The sequence below is a fragment of the Perognathus longimembris genome, chromosome 6 (assembly GCF_023159225.1).
Source record: "Perognathus longimembris pacificus isolate PPM17 chromosome 6, ASM2315922v1, whole genome shotgun sequence".
In the NCBI taxonomy this organism is placed as follows: domain Eukaryota; kingdom Metazoa; phylum Chordata; class Mammalia; order Rodentia; family Heteromyidae; genus Perognathus; species Perognathus longimembris.
Window position 1 is genome coordinate 77,236,982 of NC_063166.1, and position 17,216 is coordinate 77,254,197.

The 17,216-nt window shown below is 53.3% G+C and overlaps 1 protein-coding gene across 4 annotated transcripts in view; it reads right to left on the reverse strand.

The window, feature by feature from the left end:
• Positions 1-450: 450 nt before the first annotated feature.
• Positions 451-17,216, reverse strand: part of Elmo2 (engulfment and cell motility 2) — a 38,686-nt gene continuing 21,920 nt past the window's right edge. For 2 of the 4 annotated variants that reach the window (XM_048349544.1, XM_048349547.1), the window contains 14 exons: positions 15,999-16,077; positions 14,870-14,905; positions 13,224-13,274; positions 10,416-10,538; positions 9,997-10,131; positions 9,330-9,434; positions 9,120-9,228; positions 8,320-8,456; positions 7,191-7,354; positions 6,531-6,643; positions 6,316-6,423; positions 5,547-5,629; positions 2,899-2,976; positions 451-1,823 (listed from right to left, as the gene is read on the reverse strand). In XM_048349544.1, the coding sequence (XP_048205501.1) occupies positions 1,623-1,823; positions 2,899-2,976; positions 5,547-5,629; positions 6,316-6,423; positions 6,531-6,643; positions 7,191-7,354; positions 8,320-8,456; positions 9,120-9,228; positions 9,330-9,434; positions 9,997-10,131; positions 10,416-10,538; positions 13,224-13,274; positions 14,870-14,905; positions 15,999-16,077 (1,522 nt within the window). In that variant the 3' untranslated portion in view covers positions 451-1,622. The remainder of the gene's footprint in view (positions 1,824-2,898; positions 2,977-5,546; positions 5,630-6,315; positions 6,424-6,530; positions 6,644-7,190; positions 7,355-8,319; positions 8,457-9,119; positions 9,229-9,329; positions 9,435-9,996; positions 10,132-10,415; positions 10,539-13,223; positions 13,275-14,869; positions 14,906-15,998; positions 16,078-17,216) is intronic. The other 2 variants (XM_048349546.1, XM_048349545.1) reach the window with 1 other exon arrangement.

Here is a 17,216-nt window from a genome sequence, read left to right on the forward strand (position 1 = left end):
AGAGAAAGTGTCTATTTTCATCACTGCTCTTCAGGCCTCCTAGCTACCAAGGCTGCTGATTGGAGCAACAGCCTGAATCACCAGCTGGGGAGGCTGGGCACCAAGCACAGGCCACACGCAGGGTGCAGAACGTGTCTTCGAAGGCACGAGTACTCGTGCTGTTCCCTGGCTGTGTCCTTGGCAGGGAAAAGAGGGAGGACATGTTCATGGGGGTGTGGAATGAGCATGCTGTCCCCGAGAGTGCCAAGCAGGAAACACTTTGTCCCAGGGCAACAATCTGAGCATTGTAGCCAGCAGGTGTGTGTCTGTGCATCACGGGGATGGGGTGGGTGTGGAGGGGGAGGACAGGCTAAGGGCGCCAACTGGAGCACACTCAAATGAAAGCTGCTAGGTGACCCCTGCCCTTGGGCAGGGAATAAGTGCAGAGAAAAACAGCTGATAGGAACTGGCTGGTACATCAAAGAGTATTTATTGAAAACGTTGTTACTGACAGGAAACTCCTGGCGGCTCTCTGGTTACACTCTTGCCTTACAACTGGAAGCAATACTTTTTTATAACCCTCAATTTTGTTTTCCCTCAAACATTCCATCCTAAGGTAGATCTTCTATAAATATATATACATGTCTGCATAAGTATGGCCTAGAGTAAAGAAAATATAAAGTACACTCTTCATTGGGTGGGACCTACCATGCCAGGCTACCAGTATGGAATGCCACCGTGCCAATGCATGTGCTCTTAGCCAGCTTTCTGAAATCATGGCCAACGGCAGATACCATGGTGCCAGGGGGAACAGGGAGGGAAGACGGATTTCCTGGAGTCTGGAAGGCCAAAGGAGAGCAAACTAGAGGGGATGGAAATTCCTGGGGGCGAATGTGCCCTTAGGAGGAAAAAGATAAACCGAGGGGCGAAGGTTGTAGAATCTTGAGACTTCACCAGTCTAGGCCCAGGCCTCAGCGGGGCTTTCCCTGATGCGTTCCTGGAGACTGAGGGCAGGACTTGGCCTGGAGTTCTCTGCCTAGCCAGGAAGACACTGAGCTTGTAGGAGACATTTCCACCTGCCCTGATACCTGCAAGGGCAAGAGAGACCGGATAGCTCTAGAAACCAGAGATGTGAGAGCCAAAGCTCAGAAGCAGCAGCATCTTGGCACCGGAGGAGGCTGGAGTGAGCCCTCATGAAGACACAAGCCACGGCCCAACGCCTGTCCTCAGACCTCAGTCCCAGGCATGGGCCACGCAAGGCTCCCAACACAGCCAGCCCACCTGGGCTCCGCAGATAGCCTTTCCCCGGCCGGCTCTGGTTCATGTGGGCTTCGGCCAACCGGAAAGCAGGCGCAGGAAGAAAACAAGAGCGGCTGCCATGGAGGTCAGTAGGGGGTGAAGGCCGAGGTCCAGCCCTCACGGCCCCATCCCAGGCTCTGCAGTGCTGAGAAGGGTAGAGCATCCAGCCTTCGTGACTCCCTAGACCCAGGGCAGCTCTGGGCAGCCCAGGGTGGGCTGGAGGAGAGGCTGGCATTCACTGCCCACCACGATCACTACAGATTCTGTACAGGTGAAAGACAAGGCACCAGACTGTGAGTGTGTCTCCTGGGCTCCATCCTGGTCCTGCGGTCTCTGGCCCCGGCTCAGCTGTAGTGGTAGACGAAGTCGTAGCTGCTGGGCTCCTTGGGGACGGGCGGTGGCGCCTCGGGGATCTGAATGTTCTCCAGGTCCAGCAGCCGCAGCTTCATCTCCATGCTCAGCAGCATGTCTAGGTCACTCTTGGTCAGCTCGCTGGACATGTCCTTCCCCAACAGGGCGCTGAGGCCGTCAATCCAGATGCAGTACTGCAGGCAGCAGGGTGTGAAAGGTCACGGGGGCCCCAGGTCTCCATGGGACACACACAGACCTTGGGCGCTAGGCTGATCTGGGGTATTCGCTGGGGGGCGGGGGAGGGCGTTTGCTTCCCCAAGAGGCTGCTTTTTATGGGGGTTGATGTTACAAGTCCTTAAAATACTATGAGACGTGACCTACACGCTGCAATGAATAAATACAGCCAAACAGACACAGGCTTTTAGGGATCACCTGCCCAAAGCTGCGCCTGAACTCAGAAACCAAAGGGATACAGGTGGGAAAAAAAAAAGCAGGGCACCTGAAGTGCTCAGATTTGTTTCAAAGTGTAAAATGTAAAGCTCTTAATGTTGAAAAAAACTGAAACACTGAGCGGGAGGGTCTTGTGACGAGAGGGGAGGGCAGCGCATACTCCTGGCCTTCCCTCCTCAGCCTGCCCGTGCGACGCCTGCTTACCGGCTCTGCACCTGCCTGCTCTTCAGTGCCTCCTCCAAAACTCCACCGTGCTGGCCATGGTGGGGCACACGGTAACAAACAGTGAGGATGAGGCAGCAGGGTCATGAGTTCAAGACTGGCCTGGACTACCCTTTAAAAAGCCAGGTGCCAGTGGCTCACACCTGCAGACCTTCACTACTCAGGAGGCTGTGATCTGAGGATTTGGGTTTGAAGCCAGCCCAAGCAGGAAAGTCTGTGAGAATCTTATGTCCAATTAACCACCTCAGTGTTCAAAGGGAAACTGTGGCTCAAATGGCAGAGCAATAGTCTTGAGGGAAAAAGTTAAGGGATCGCACCCAGGCCCTGAGTTCCAATCCCCCTGCCAGGGCGTGTGCAGGCACGCACGCACGCGCGCGCGCACACACACACACACACACACACACACGGGGCCCTCCTCTGGCAGCTCAGGCCTGCTCTCCCTGATGTCCCCTCAGAGGGGACGCCCTGGTCCCACACAGGGCCACACCTGCAGTCACTCCTCTACTGCCCAGCACCTTCCAGCTGCAGGTGGAACGCTGAGCCCTCGTCTGCACGGTGGTGCTGCTGTTCACAGAGTGCACATGGCACATGGCTCACCTCGTACTTATTAGGCGCGATGAAGTTCAAGGTCTCATCAGGATCATACAGGATGGAGAAAGCCAGTTCCAACACCTCCTGAAGGAGAAAGGGTTGGGTGACAGGGTGTGTGTGCAGGGGCGGGGAGGCCAGTACTCATTGACCTTCACTCTCCACCCAAATCACAAAGATGTGGGAAGACTAGGATTGGAAGCTACGTATGGTGGCATACACCTGTAACCCTGGCACCTAGAAGGCAGGGGTCCAGGCCTGGAACACTGAGACAGGCTACACAGATAAGAGCAAGGTTGGAGAAAAGTCATTTCCAACACTCAGAACCCATGAATGTGAATCCACGAGCACAGGTTGCCCTAAAAGATTCATTCCTTATTATCCAAAACAACTGGCTTTCTTCCTCTAGTATGCTGGGATTCCCACAGGGAAGTCCTAATAGTTTGTACACTAACAGAGTAACCACAATGGATGGAATCCAATTGCCTAAGCTCACAGTAATACTAAAAGCCAAGCCCAGGCACAGATCCGGTCCTTGCTGGGGAGCCCAGAGAGCTCCTTCCCTGTCTTACACGTGTGAGCGTAAAAGAAGAACCCAGCATTTACCCACCTTCCTTACACCAACTGTGCCACTGGGGAACCAAAGGACAGTGTGGCAGTCCTGGGCCTTGAACTCAGGGCCCAGGTGCTGTCCCCTTTAGCTTTATTCACTCAAGGCTGTCACTCTACCACTTGAGCCACAGCTCCACTTCCAGAATTGTGGCAGTTAATTAGAGATAAGTCTCTCAGGCATGGATATGAGGGCAGTCTGGCTGTGACATCTGTCCCCCCCTTGATCGCCAGGGTTGATTCGGCTGATGTGGCTGGCTAGGCAGGTGTTCCCTTCCTCCCCCACCACTCCATGTGCGTCCCTCCCAAAGCTGTGCACTGGGTCGAAGAGGACGACCAGTCTTTGATCAAGGATATACGAGCAGCTGCACTCCCCTGCCAGAACCTCCACACAAGCTTTCAAGTCTCTCAGGCTTTCCTGCCCAGGCTGGCTTCGAACCTCCAGCCTCAGATCTAACCTCTAGCAAGGATTATAGGTGTGAGCCACTGGCGCCCAGCAGATGCAGGCTTTTGTACAGAGGCGGTTTAGCTCCAGGACAGGAAGACTGCGTGAGAGTATCACAGGATCACTGGCTTGCAGACCTCACCTTGCCAACAGAAGGAGGCCCTGAACAGCGGCAGGCTGTTGACACGACAGAGAGATACCAGGTATTACAGGTCTCTTGGGAGAACTCGGTACTATCTACGGGGTGGCCTTGCAAGTAAAAAGCCAGACCTGAACCAAACCAAACCTCCAGATCCCTCTACCAATTTAAAGATCTAGGACAGAGAAACGAGTCCGACTATACCACAGGGAGAAGATCAGCAAAACTCGTACTCTGGGAAACTACTGAACAAGCAACCTGGTTTCTTCAACTAATAAACTACAAATGACAAAAAGAAAAAGATAGAAAAGACAGAGGGAGAACTTATCAGTGAAGCAACCTGCGCCAGGGGCCGGTGGCTCAGGCCTGCAATTCTGGCAGATCAGGAGGCTGAGATCTGAGGATCAAGGTTTGAAGCCATCCTGAGAAGAAAGACTCTTGTCTCCAACTAACTACTCAAAAAACAGAAGTGGAGCTGTGGCTCAAAGGGGTAGAACATCAGCCTTGAGCTGAAAGAGCTGAGGAACAGCACCTAGGCCAGGTTCATGTCCCATAACAAACAGGAAGAAAAAAAAGGAAGAAGACTCAGACTCATAATTTGAAGACCTTATTGTGATTTTACTTTAAACAAAATGAGTGCATGTGTGCACACGTGTACATGTGTATACACATAAGCGCATATATATATATATATATATATATACACACACACATATCCTCCCCTCCCCGTGCTGGTAAGTAGGGTACTTTGGGCCTCTTGTTCTTGCTTGGCTTTTCCACTCAAGGCTGGCACTCTACCACCTGAGCCACACCTCTACTTCTGTGTTTTTGCTAGTTAATTGGAAATACGAGTCTCACAGACTGTCCCGCCTGGGCTGGCTTGGAACTATGATCCTCAGATCTCAGACCCCTGAGTAGCTAGTATTACAGGTGTGAGCCACCAGCACTGGATTTTTACATGCTTTAATAGAGAGAAATTATGATATTCAAGAACCACCTGTGGACATCAAAACAGAGGGAAACATTCAATATTAAGCAATACAATGTGACCATGTGGCTATGAAAACAGCCCTGTTTTTCAAAACACACTAACTTATTCACAGATGAAATGGGACACTTGGTAATTCCTCCAAAGTCACAAGGCTCAGGAAGTGGATGGCAGAGGAGCCCTCGCTGCTGAGGCCGGGTGAGGTATGTTTAGGTTTGTGTGTGTTCAAAACAAAAACCATTTTTGAGACAGTCTCAGTATGTAGCCCAGGCTGGTCTTGAACTCATCCTCATCCTATTTCAACCTCCTGAGTGCTGGGATTACAGGCATACACTACTATGCCCAGTCTCAAAATTCACCTTAATGTAATGTTTGGGAAATTTTTAAAGAGAGTGAGCAGGCACCTGAAGTACCACATGGACCACCCTGCGCGGCCTCTGTCAGCCGCTGGGACTCGGGACAGCTGCTCCACTCACCTTGTTCTGTTTCAGAGCGCTTTTCTCTTTCATGTGGGGACAGTCCTTCCCAGTGACAATGGCTTTAATGTCTGCAACCGGAACTGATAAATGATGGAAATTAGTGTCTGGAAGCTTATGCTGCAAGCTGGCCCGTGGCCACCTAGGTGCTGGGAAGGAAGCCCTGGGCACAGTGCCCGGAAGCTGCAGCTGCCAGCTTCTCCCGCCGGCTCAGGCCGCCGAGCAGCGGGGCCTGGAACTGTTTCCTCCTCCTTGGTCACTGTCTGTACACCACGGTGGGGTGTGTTCAAGTTCATGGGGTCGCCTGGCTTCACCTTGCAGGGGAGGGGGGGCCCTGGCCACTCCTCCCCCCTCTTTCCCAGTCACGCCAGGCCACCCAGTGTCCTAGGCAGGTTAAACCCATCCCCCAGCAGTCCTCTCCTAAGAGGGAGGGTGCCGTCCCATCTTCCAGGAGAAGAAAGCAAGGCAGAAGTGGGAATTAACTTGTGACTCATTACAGTAACTAACAAATGACTTCTAATTAGGTGCAAAGTCAGGATTTGAATTCAAGGCCTGGCTTGGAAACTTGTGTTCCTAACCATGGTCCTTCATTGAGTCTTGTCCCGCCCGTCACAGCCGTGCGTGCACTGGCTCTCCGCACAATCTGACGGCTGAGGACCGGGGTCAGTGGTGTGCGCTGGTGACCAGACACTGAGTGTGAAGCAACCTGGATCGGCATTGGCTCTCCTGACACACCCGGCTACTGTGAACCCCAGCGGAATGCACCTACTTTTCTCCTGCAGGGACTCGAATGTCACCTCCCCTTGCGGGTTGTCGTCCAAGTCACCATAGTGCAGGACCTTGTGGTTCAGGGCCAAGCGGCAGTACCAGAACCGTTCTGGAACAGGAGGAGCACAAGCAGGTGAGCTCGGGCAGCACCGGGCCACGGGCAAGAGGAGGGAGTGCCGGCCTGCTCAGCCAGGCCCCCCGCACAGCTCCCCTCACCTTGCCTCCGACGGTTCCCAATCTTCCGGAAGCTGCTGCCCTCGCACAGCCGGTTCAGGCGCTGCTGCTTGATGAGCTCCAGGATCTCCGGCTGGATCTTCTCCCGCAGCTCCCTGATGTACACGCGGCCGTAAGAGAGGGTCCGGGGGATGGCAGGCTCCCCGAGGCAGAGTTGGCAGTCCTCCCCACCGTCATGGCCCTCTGGATGGTCCTCCCCACCGCCATGGCCCTCTGGATGGTCCTCCCCACCGCCATGGCCCTCTGGACGGTCCTCCCCACCGCCATGGCCCTCTGGATGGTCCTCCCCACTGTCATGGCCTCTGGATGGTCCTCCCCACCTCCATGGTCCTCTGGATGGTCCTCCCCACCGTCATGGCCCTCTGGATGGTCCTTCCCACTGTCATGGCCCTTTGGATGGTCCTCCCCACCCCCATGGTCCTCTGGATGATCCTCCCTACCGTGATAGCCCTCTGGATGGTCCTCCCCACTGCCATGGCCCTTTGGATGGTCCTCCCCATTGTCATGGCCCTCCCCATTGTCATGGCCCTTGGGGATGGCACTCCTCCCCTCCCAGGCCATGCCCCTCTGGGATGGTCCTCTTCCTCCCCCCACCCCCAGCCCCTCTGGGCTGGTCCTCCTCCCCTCCTGGCTGGTGCATACACAATGGGCGGGGACTGGAAGTCGTCCTGACTCATCCTCTCTGACTGGCGCAGCCGCAGGATCTCCGAGTAGCTCAGGCTACGAAGTTTGCTCTTGAACTGATCCAGAGAGTTGGGCTTGGAGGGCAAAGCTCGCGTGATCTGCTCGCGGACGACTTGCATCACCTGGGCAGCAAGAGGTGCCACTGCTCAGAGGGGTGGACAGGCTGCCCTGTGCACAGCCTGAGCTGAGCAGGCACGACCAAGGGACCCTCAGGTCAAGAGACAGACGGTGACAGGGGCTTCAGCGAATCCCCGCTATCCAGATGGTGACGGGGCTTCAACTAATCCCCGCTATCCAGAATCAGCACAGGGTTTTCAAGTCAGAAGTGAATTGGGATCTTGGCTCTGCTCCTTAAACAAGTCACTTAATCCCAGGCCTCCATCCCCTCATGTCTATGAGGTGGAAGAACGCAAGATAGGTCTTCCAGTGGGTACTGTTGAGATGATACATGGCACAGCATAGTGCTTAAAAAAAAAGCGCCAGTTCTACTGGGCACATAAGCTCACGTGTGTGTAATTCTATTTGGGAGGCAGAGATCAGGAAGATTGTGATTTGAGTTACTGTGACTCCCTCTTAACCAATTAAGCTGGATGTGGTGGCGCATACGTGTTATCCTAACTACGAGGAAGGCCAGAGTGCTGGGATTACCAGCATGCACCCCCACACCTGACTACTTCCCAGGGTTTTAATGATCGAACCTTCCACCACCCAGCCTGTCAGCATGGGGGCCGAGAGCCAGCACAGTTCTCTGCATCAAGGGCTCTTCAAAAGCACCAAGCCTGCAATCCACTACCACCAAGACCACACAGCACGCTGTCCCCACCCGCCTCTAATGTCTGCGGCTCGCAGAGCTCCATCAGGGCCTCCGCACAGCAAGGGCACATTAACTGCAGCTGCTGGGCTGCACTCTGCCCAGACCCCGCAGGAGGACAGGAAAGACGGGTGCCGGTGTCTGCGCAGATGAAGGCCCGGGGCCTGGGGGGACTCCAGGCTCTGCAGCACCTCCACCTGTGACCAAACTGGCCTCGCAGCTCAGGGACCCCCTGGGCACTGCCAGCGTGGCAGCGGCTCTGGCGGGGACCCTGACCTTGTTGAAGTCCTCTGCGGTGGCCCTCATCTCCTTCCAGGTCTTGTTCAGCAGCTGGATGCAGATCCCGAAGAGCTCCTCAAAGGCCCGGTCATGGGTAAAAAACATGGGGTGGTAGTCGTTGCGCCCCTCATTCGCTGTGGAAGAGAAGGGACAGAGAAGGGATGTGGCTCTGCCCCCAGGGGCTCCAGCTCCTGTCCGGGATTGAGTTCTCCACACCAAGGCCAGGAACACGAGCAGATGGAGGACCAGGGCAGCCTCCCCGCTTCCTTCACACAGGGCCCGGCCTCCACCCTGCCACACACGTGCTAGGGCAACACACAGGCCTGGTGAGGGTTCTGGGACATGCCTCGAATGACAAGCTCCAGCAAAGCAATAGCACCCCTAGTTCCCACAATGATAAGGTGGATTACCAGTTCATGCCAAAATGTAAAAAGAATATCAGAGCCAGGCGCCAGTGGCCTGTAATCCTAGTTACTCAGGAGGCTGCGATCCAATGGCAGTTCAGTGTCAGCCTGGGCAGGAAAGCCTTTGAGATGCTTATCTCCCATTAGCTAAGCTAGCAAAAAACTGGAAAAGGAACTGTAGCTCATGTGGCAGAGCACCATCCTTGCGTGGAAAAGTCAAGTAAGAGCAGGAGCACAAGGCCCTGAGTTCAAGCCCCAGTACTGGCACGAAAAAGGAAAAGACACCCTCACAAGGCTGGTCAGTCCTGATGGTCTCTAGGTGCTGACCACAGCCAGTGTCGCCAGGCTTTTGGCGCAGGCTGGCTGCGGGAGGAAGAGGGAGCCATGACTTACGGAGCTCTCCGACCTGCAGGATCTCACAGAGCATTTTGGTGAGCTCGATGGCACTGCGGCCAAATGGGCATTCGTGTTTGTCCTCTCGGCTGCTGTTCTCCAAGACAATCTGGGGGAGGAGGAAGGGCGGGTCAGGGAGGCAAGGGAGGAAGGCATGGATGGACACCGAAGCGAGGGGCCAGGTCCCCCCGCCCTCCCCACTGTCCTTACACGGATGTAGGTGTCCTGGTGGACTTTGGCCAAGTACAGCATGTTATCCAAGGCCAGCATTCCAGGAGGCGTCTGGGTGAAGTCCAAGGCGGGGTTCACATGGTTCTGGAGAAATCAAGATGCCCCCTGTGAGACTTGGAGAGTCCCTGCACTGGTTCTTGGCTCCCGCTCCCACTCTTCCTCCCTATGCTACCTGCAGTCCACTCACCTCTAACCTAGGGCTGGCCACCGCCATGTCTACTGCTAGACCTCGAGCTCCTGCAGCACTGGGCTGAGGCTGCCTGTCACCTCTTGCACCCCAGCCCAGCGCGCTGCTAGGTACTTAGCAGGTGGGTTTCAGCAAATTAACCTCTCAAACGAGCCACGTTCTCCAATAAAATGATCACTGGAGCTCTGCAAAGACCCATGTGGCTCCCTCTAGCCACCACGGCTGACCTCCCGGCCCCTCCCACTGCGGGATTTCTTCTGCGGGGACAGACGATGCACACGAGTCACTAACCCGGCAAAACAAGCACGCAGCCCCTCCGCCCTCATGCTGTCCTCTACGCTAGAGCCCCATTAGGAAGGAAGGGCTGTCCAGGGTTTGTCAGCTGGGCCTTCAGGCTCCTCCCTCCCCTGGGGGGAAGGGCAGGGGGAGCCCGCTGCCAGCCGCTCTCCGGGTACTTACAGTAAATCCCAGCATCTTGTAGTCCTTGGTGTACATGGCTTTGCGCTTCTCAGTCCCACTGCCAGGGACGCTGCTCGGGTCGGACTCTGCATCGAATGCGATTCTCCTCAGTTCAAATATGATGTCTCTTTGAGCCTTAGAGATGGAACAGATAGGCAGCAGATGAATCAGCTAGCCAAGGAAGCAAGGAAGAGAAATGGTGGCCAGACAGTGAATTCTTGCAGGGTATCCCCTCCACCACGGGGTGGAAGCGGGCAGGACCCAGATTCCCCAGCAAGCACAGCCCACACTCGACTTCCCAGTGCCAATGGTACACACAGAGCACACCCGTGTGCACCCTGCACAGACTGAGGGTAGCAGGCACCACAGCGGTGGGAAAACAGCACGTCACAGGCCGGAAAGGTCCCCTTAGCACCTGCCTGGTCATTGGGGTCCATCTTGGTCATCATCCTTTCTTCTAGAAGGTTAAAGGTCAAAACTTGGAGCACGTACAGCTGGTGGGCCATCTCTGTTTTGATGGGGCGGTTCCCTCGGATGACATGCTAGGAAAAGCACACGCAGAGGGCCAGGGCTGGCCTGACTGCTTTGCTGGAGACAGAGTACACAGGCAGGGAACGCTGCCTCCCCAGCACAGGACTCTGTGACCGAGAGGCTCAACATGAACGGGCCCCATTCAGGCAGAGATGACTCAAGCAGGCCAAGGGCGTGGTCCCTTCGAGGGACAGGGTGGGCAGGATGGGGGGGCTGAGGCTGGGTGGCAAGGCAGGGCCAGCTGTTTTTCCCTCTTACCCTCCTCCTTCTCCTTTGCTCCTCCTCCTTTTTTTGTGCCAGTACTGGGGCCTGAAACCAGGACCTGGGCTTTTTAGCTAAAGTCTAGCATTCTACCAACTGAACCACAGCTCCACTTCCAGATTTGGAGGAGTTCACTGGAGATAAGCACCTCATGGACTTTCCTGTCCAGGCTGGCTTTGAACCGTGATCCTCAGATCTCAGCCTCCTGAGTAGCTAGGATTTACAGGTGTGAGCCACCAGTGCCTGACTCTTTATACCTCGTCTTGTGCCTCTTTGATCCTTTCTTTCTCTATGTCTCCCTCTCCACCACCTTGACTTCTCCCGACCAGCTAGTCCCCAGGCCTTCCTTCTCCCTCTCCTCCACATGCACACAGCTCTGAAGACTGGTGGAAGTTAGCATGTGCTTGGTCTTCATTTCTTTTACCCCTTTCTCAAGCTACAGATACCACGGCGGGGAGGTGGTTGGTTACTCTACCCCGCCGCTCGAGCTGGAGGGCAGGCACTGGCCATTCTCTGGCAGAGCTTTAAGTCCTGATTTAAGCTGAATTGTCTTCTATACAGCTTTTTTCCTTATTCAAATGGTTTGTCCAGAAATGAGCTGACCTTCTAACCCCTTTAAGTCTCAAAAGTAATTAAACTGCTCCCAGGAAGGCTCCCTCACCCCCCCCCCCACCACCACCAAGGAAAGCACCCGACACAGCAGCTAAGGAGTGCTGACAGCAATGTGTGGGAGGGCAAGCACCACATCGCTGGGGACCAGTGTTCCAGCATTTGCCTGGGGCACCGCCTGCCAGTCTGGAAACTGGGCTGTGGCCAGCAGGGAGGAGCCAGTGGCGGGCAGCCTGCAGGTATAAAGCCGCTGGCCCGTGCACTAGTTTTATCAGCATACCTTCACTGCACAGTGAGGGTTGTGACATTTCCACCCATGTCAACAGTGTGTCCCGATGCGTCTCACACTCTAATCACTCTCCCCTACCCCACTCAGGCTTCTCACAATTCCAGCAGGTTCCACGGTTGTATTTCAGTACAGGCACACTTAAGTCTCTTTTAATTTAAATTTTAAAAATCACTATTGTAAAGGTGATATACAGAGGGAGTACAGCTACCTAAGTCAGGTAAAGAGTACATTTCTTTCTGGACCATGTCACCCTTTCCCTCCACACTTCTTTTTTTTTTTGGCCAGTCCTGGGGCTTGGACTCAGGGCCTGAGCACTGTCCCTGGCTTCTTTTTTGCTCAAGACTAGCACTCTGCCACTTGAGCCACAGGGCTACTTCTGACCGTTTTCTATATATGTGGTGCTAGGGAATCCAACCCAGGTCTTCATGTATACAAGGCAAGCACTCTTGCCACTAGGCCACATTCCCAGCCCTCCACACTTATTCTTGAATGCTATGGCCTTTCCTGCTGGCCCCTGAGGCCACCAGGGGCCAGGCACCTGCTGACTCCTATGGGGAAGCTCATTCCCTGCATGGCGACGTGCTCGGGACCAGGGCAGGTGGGGCCACAGTGCAGGGCTGCTCCACTCCCAAGCCCACGCTCGGCTTGTCATTCGCCCCCCTTCCTCCACTGTGGCCTCTCTGTCTTCTCATTTCTGACAACTGCTGAAATTGCTTCCTTTCATCCACCCCACATCACCCCACATCACCCCAGGGCAACCAGGAAGGTGCTGTCTTCAGACCCCTCTCCAACAACTCTGCTTTTGCCTCTCCTCTCCCCACCCCTCCCCTGCTCAGGACGCACACAGCCCTATCCTAAAACCTCAGTCCTGGATGAGGAGGCTAGGGCTGAACTGGACTGGCAACCCGTAGCCCCTCCTCCCGCATTGCAGATCTGCTCCCTGCCCTGCCCAGTCACAGCACTCAGTCCTTGAGTTCAAGTCCCAGAACCGCACAAAAACAAACAGACCAAAACCTCAGAAGTCCTTAAGTTGCTCCCGCCAGATATTTTACTCACAGCTTTACTAAAATAATTATTTTATAATAAATAAATAATTGCCCTGAAAAGGCAAGCCTAAACAAATGTTCTTGTCTAGTTGACATTTTTTTTTTTTGCCAGTCCTGGGGCTTGAACTCAGGGCCTGAGCACTGTCCCTGAGCTTTTTTTGCTCAAGGCTAGCACTCTACCACTGAGTCACAGCGCCACTTCCAGCATCTTCTGTTTATGTGGTGCTGAAGAATTGAACCCAGGGCTTCATGTATGCCAGGCAAGCATTCTGCCATTAAGCCACATTCCCAGCCCAACACATTCTTATTATAAATAGGCATTAATTCCCTAAGTATTCAATAAAAAGAGACACAAGAAGAAAAACCTTTCCAGTTTAAGAAAGCCCTCCCCACGCAATAGTAACTCCAGTAATACCAGCTATTGTAATAGCAATAACTGCTATTAATAACACATTAACAATGGCAAGGGACAGTGTGTTTTGGGAACTCACATTCAGGATTATGGATCGGAGGTGCTTCTGTGCAAACGCATTGGCCATGTCCTAGGAGAAAAGCAGAGAGTGTCAGGAAGGCCCTGGTTCCTGCCGTGACTGTTACCCTGGAATGGTGTCAGAGCTCTGGGCCTTTCCTCTGAAATCTCTTCCTCTCAAATGACAAGCAGGTGAATGGAAGAGAATCCACGAACCACCGAACGCATGTCACATTCTCATTTGGTTTTTCATGAGTGCAAATGAACTCAAGTGGCGTTTTCCTTCCTACTGGTGAAATCGATGGGGACGGCTGGCTGATGAGACACTGTCATGAGGAGGCTGGGCAATGGACACTGCGCACAGAGCAGAGAGCAGCACGGGGGCCGGCCACAGGGGGTCCCGGCCACCACTTGGGGGTCCCAGCCACAGGGCCCCACCTCCAGTGAGGCACCGGCTCGACCAGGGGTTCTTTGGCCCACACCCACAAGGCCCACACCAGAGCCACTTGGCACCTGGCTGCCTTACGAAGCCACATTGGGGGCGGGGGTGGCTTAGGGCACATTCTCAAAAAATATCCCCACGTTCAGATTTGGCAGTAAAGAAAGTCTCCTATATAAATGAATCTTCCAGAGGCTTTAGTTTTAAGGGTTCTGTCAGCACTGTTCTTATGCAAGTCTTTCAGAAATGCATGCATCCTTGAATTCTGAAGAGGCTGCAATGATTATAATTCAGTCCTGCGAAGGCCCTGGCTCCATCTATAAGAATACCAGCGATGACACTGGCTGAGCCCAGTCCTCCCCTGAGGAGCTCCAGGTCCCAGGTTATCATGCTTTTACATTTCCTGCCAGTGTTTCCCAATTCCTCTGGCTTCCCTTCCCTCACACACTCTATAGACAGGTCACCTAACCCACGGATCTGAGCAAATTGCCACGCTTGTCCTCCATTCCTACCCATGTTCCAAATGACAGATGCTGCCAGGGGCCTGAAGACCTATTGTGTGCCCTGGTCACATGCTGATGGGCAGAACAGGTGGCCCGGAAACTTCTTTAGCTGAGATTCGGCTGGTGTTGCCTGGAATTCAGCATTGCTGTGAACAGGTCACACAGTACACAGGCCACTTTCAGCGGTTCAGAGCTTAGCGCATGGAGGTCGAGACCATAGCTCATCCCTGTTGCTGGGGGGCACATTCTAGGAGAGCTAGCCTCCCCTACAGCTCCCTCAAACCAAGAAAGGAGCATGCAAACTTCCTCTGATGAACTCTCTGAACCTTTCTGAATTCTGGTTGTTTAGGAAGAGCCCAGAAAGGGCTTCTTCCATTCAGCAAGCTGGGAGGTGACACAGCCATGGCAAGGTCTAGACAAAAGCTGTCACAGGCTGTTGCTGACTCTGATCTTCTCAAGCCAAGCCACAGACTCAGGCAAAGGGAAATCACAGGAAAGCATGGGTCCTGTTCCCTGGGCCGACATCCCTCAGTCCTTCTGGGACTCTCCTCTCCAGTGCTCCCTTCAAGGTCTGGACAATGAGATGGACAGTATGTACCCTTTCCCTGGGAGCTGGGTTTCCTGAACATGGAGGTCAGCCCCGAGGTCAGCCTATGTGACTGCTGCCCGGCGTCGACCTCCCCTCTGAGAAGAGCTGGGCCCTTTCCACACAGTGGTGCTACTTACAGTGACAGGCAGATCTAGAGGATTAAGGTGCTTGTCCTGCCGGCAGAAAGCAAAAAGCACAGAGAGAAGCAGACAGAATGAGCTTTTGGCTTACATTCAAACAAGGACTGGATGGGAAGAGATTCACAGAGCTACACCATCCAAGACAGACAAGGACAGACAAAGACAGACACTCCTGTTCCTCCCTCCAGAATCTACTGAGAGCTTACTCAGTCCCACTCAGAGTTAGTTCATCTCACTGAGCCCATGACAGGGACAGACTCACAAAGCCTTACTTTTGTACATGACTTGGGCTTGGGCTTTTAGCCGAGAGATCTAGAATGGCAGTATTGGATGGGCCCTCAGAGATAATTTAATTTCATCCTTTCACTTTACAGAGACAAGCAGACCTGAGGAGGATAAAACACTTTTCCAAGCCCAGGCAGGAAAAGGACTTGGTCACAGAACACTGGGCTCAAGGGATCAGCGCCTGCTCCACAGCCCACGGGACTCCAGGTGCCCTCACGACCTCATGGTGCCATGTTGCTCCTCATGACAACCTTGTGAGGTCAATAAGGCAGATGTCATTACTCCCATGTTCCCGGTGAGGAAACTGGGGCTTGGCACGGTGCGGCGATTGGTATGTCACACAGCTGATGAGCAGGGGAGGAAAGAGGCTCAGAACTCGGTTCAAAGGACATCCAGGACAAAGCCTGGTGCTAAGTGCCACTTGTTCCCAACCCCTGACCTCAACAATGACGTCAGAGGGCTGGCTTCCCCTTCCCCATTCCCTGTAAATCAGGCCTGATTGCACAGCCATGCCTATTCACATTACCTATTACATGAGACTACAATCGCCAGGTTGGAGAGTTGCCACAGAATCTTGAGGCCCACAAAGTAGCAAGTATTTACAGTTTGGCCTCCAGAGGAAAAGCTTTCAGGCCCCACTCAGACCCACCACCTGGAGAGTCTCTCCCTTCCCGCCCCCCATGTTCCTCACCAAAGCCACCCTGCTCAGCTCAGGCCATAGAATGCCTGGAGGAGGAGCTCTTGGGGAAATGGCTGGATTTCTGCTTTCTGCCTAGCAAACAGTTGGTACAGTAGGACCTATAAGAGCCCAAGTGGCAAGTTTGAAGAGGCAGCCACAGACCTGTCGCTTGTCCTCGGGTGCCTTCAGGAACAGTGCATTAATCAGTGCAATGGCGTAGGTCTGGATCTCCTGGTTGGAGCTGTGTCAGTGGAGACAGATGAAGAGGGAGATCAGAGGCCTGAACAGCAAGACAAAGCTCACAGACAGCTTGAAGCAATTACTTACAGACTAATCAAATAATAACCCAAGGCTTAAGTCTCAAAAGCATTTCAAGTAGGCATATTCTTGACCCAGCCATTCCACAATAGGAATTTATCCAAGACAGTAAACAGAATGCTACACAAGATTTATCAAGAAGTAACTCCATTAGAGTACTAATAAAAATACAAAGAACCGTTAAGCAATCCAAATGTTCTCATTAGCAACTCTGTTTAACATGTAAGAATTTATAGCTATTAAAATTGTGTTTTAGGGTAAAGATTCTCTAATGGGACTCAGAGATGGCTTATATCCCTAAAATCTGTGAACCTCAAAAAACGGCACAGAAATGGCAGCCGAGGCTCAATGCCTATAATCCTAGCTACTCAGGGGATGGAGATCTGAGTGTTAAGGTTCAAAGCCCTCCCATGCAGCAAAGTCTGTGAAACTCTTATCTATAATTAACCAGCAAAAAGCAGGAAGTAGAACTGTGGCTCCAGTAGTAAATCACCAGCTTTGAGCAAAAAAGCTAAAACCCCAGTACCAGCACACACACACACACACACGCGCGCGCGCGCACACACACACAAAAGGAACAAAAATGAGTCTATACATTTTAGTTTTCCAGGGCTGGGAATATGGCGTAGTGGCAAGAGCGCTTGTCTCGTATACACGAAGCCCTGAGTTCGATTCCCCAGAATCACATACATAGAAAACAGCCAGAAGTGGCGCTGTGGCTCAAATGGCAGAGTGCTAGCCTTGGGCAAAAAGAAGCCAGGGACAGTGCTCAGGCCCTGAGTTTAAGCCCCAGGACTGGCAAAAACAAACAAACAAACAAAAAAACCCACTTCCTCAGAAGGGAATGTGACAAGGAATGCGGACGGGTAGCTCACAGAACAAGACATAGAATGGACTTGAACATAGAAAGATGCTCAGCCACCATCTCCTAGAGTGTGAGGCACAGCTCAGTTGTTAAAGCTCTCGCCGATGAGCAAAAGCATCAGGCACAGAATTCACCTCCTGTTTTCAGCCAATTAAAAGGAACAAACCACAAAGAATTGAAACCTTCCTGACATCAAC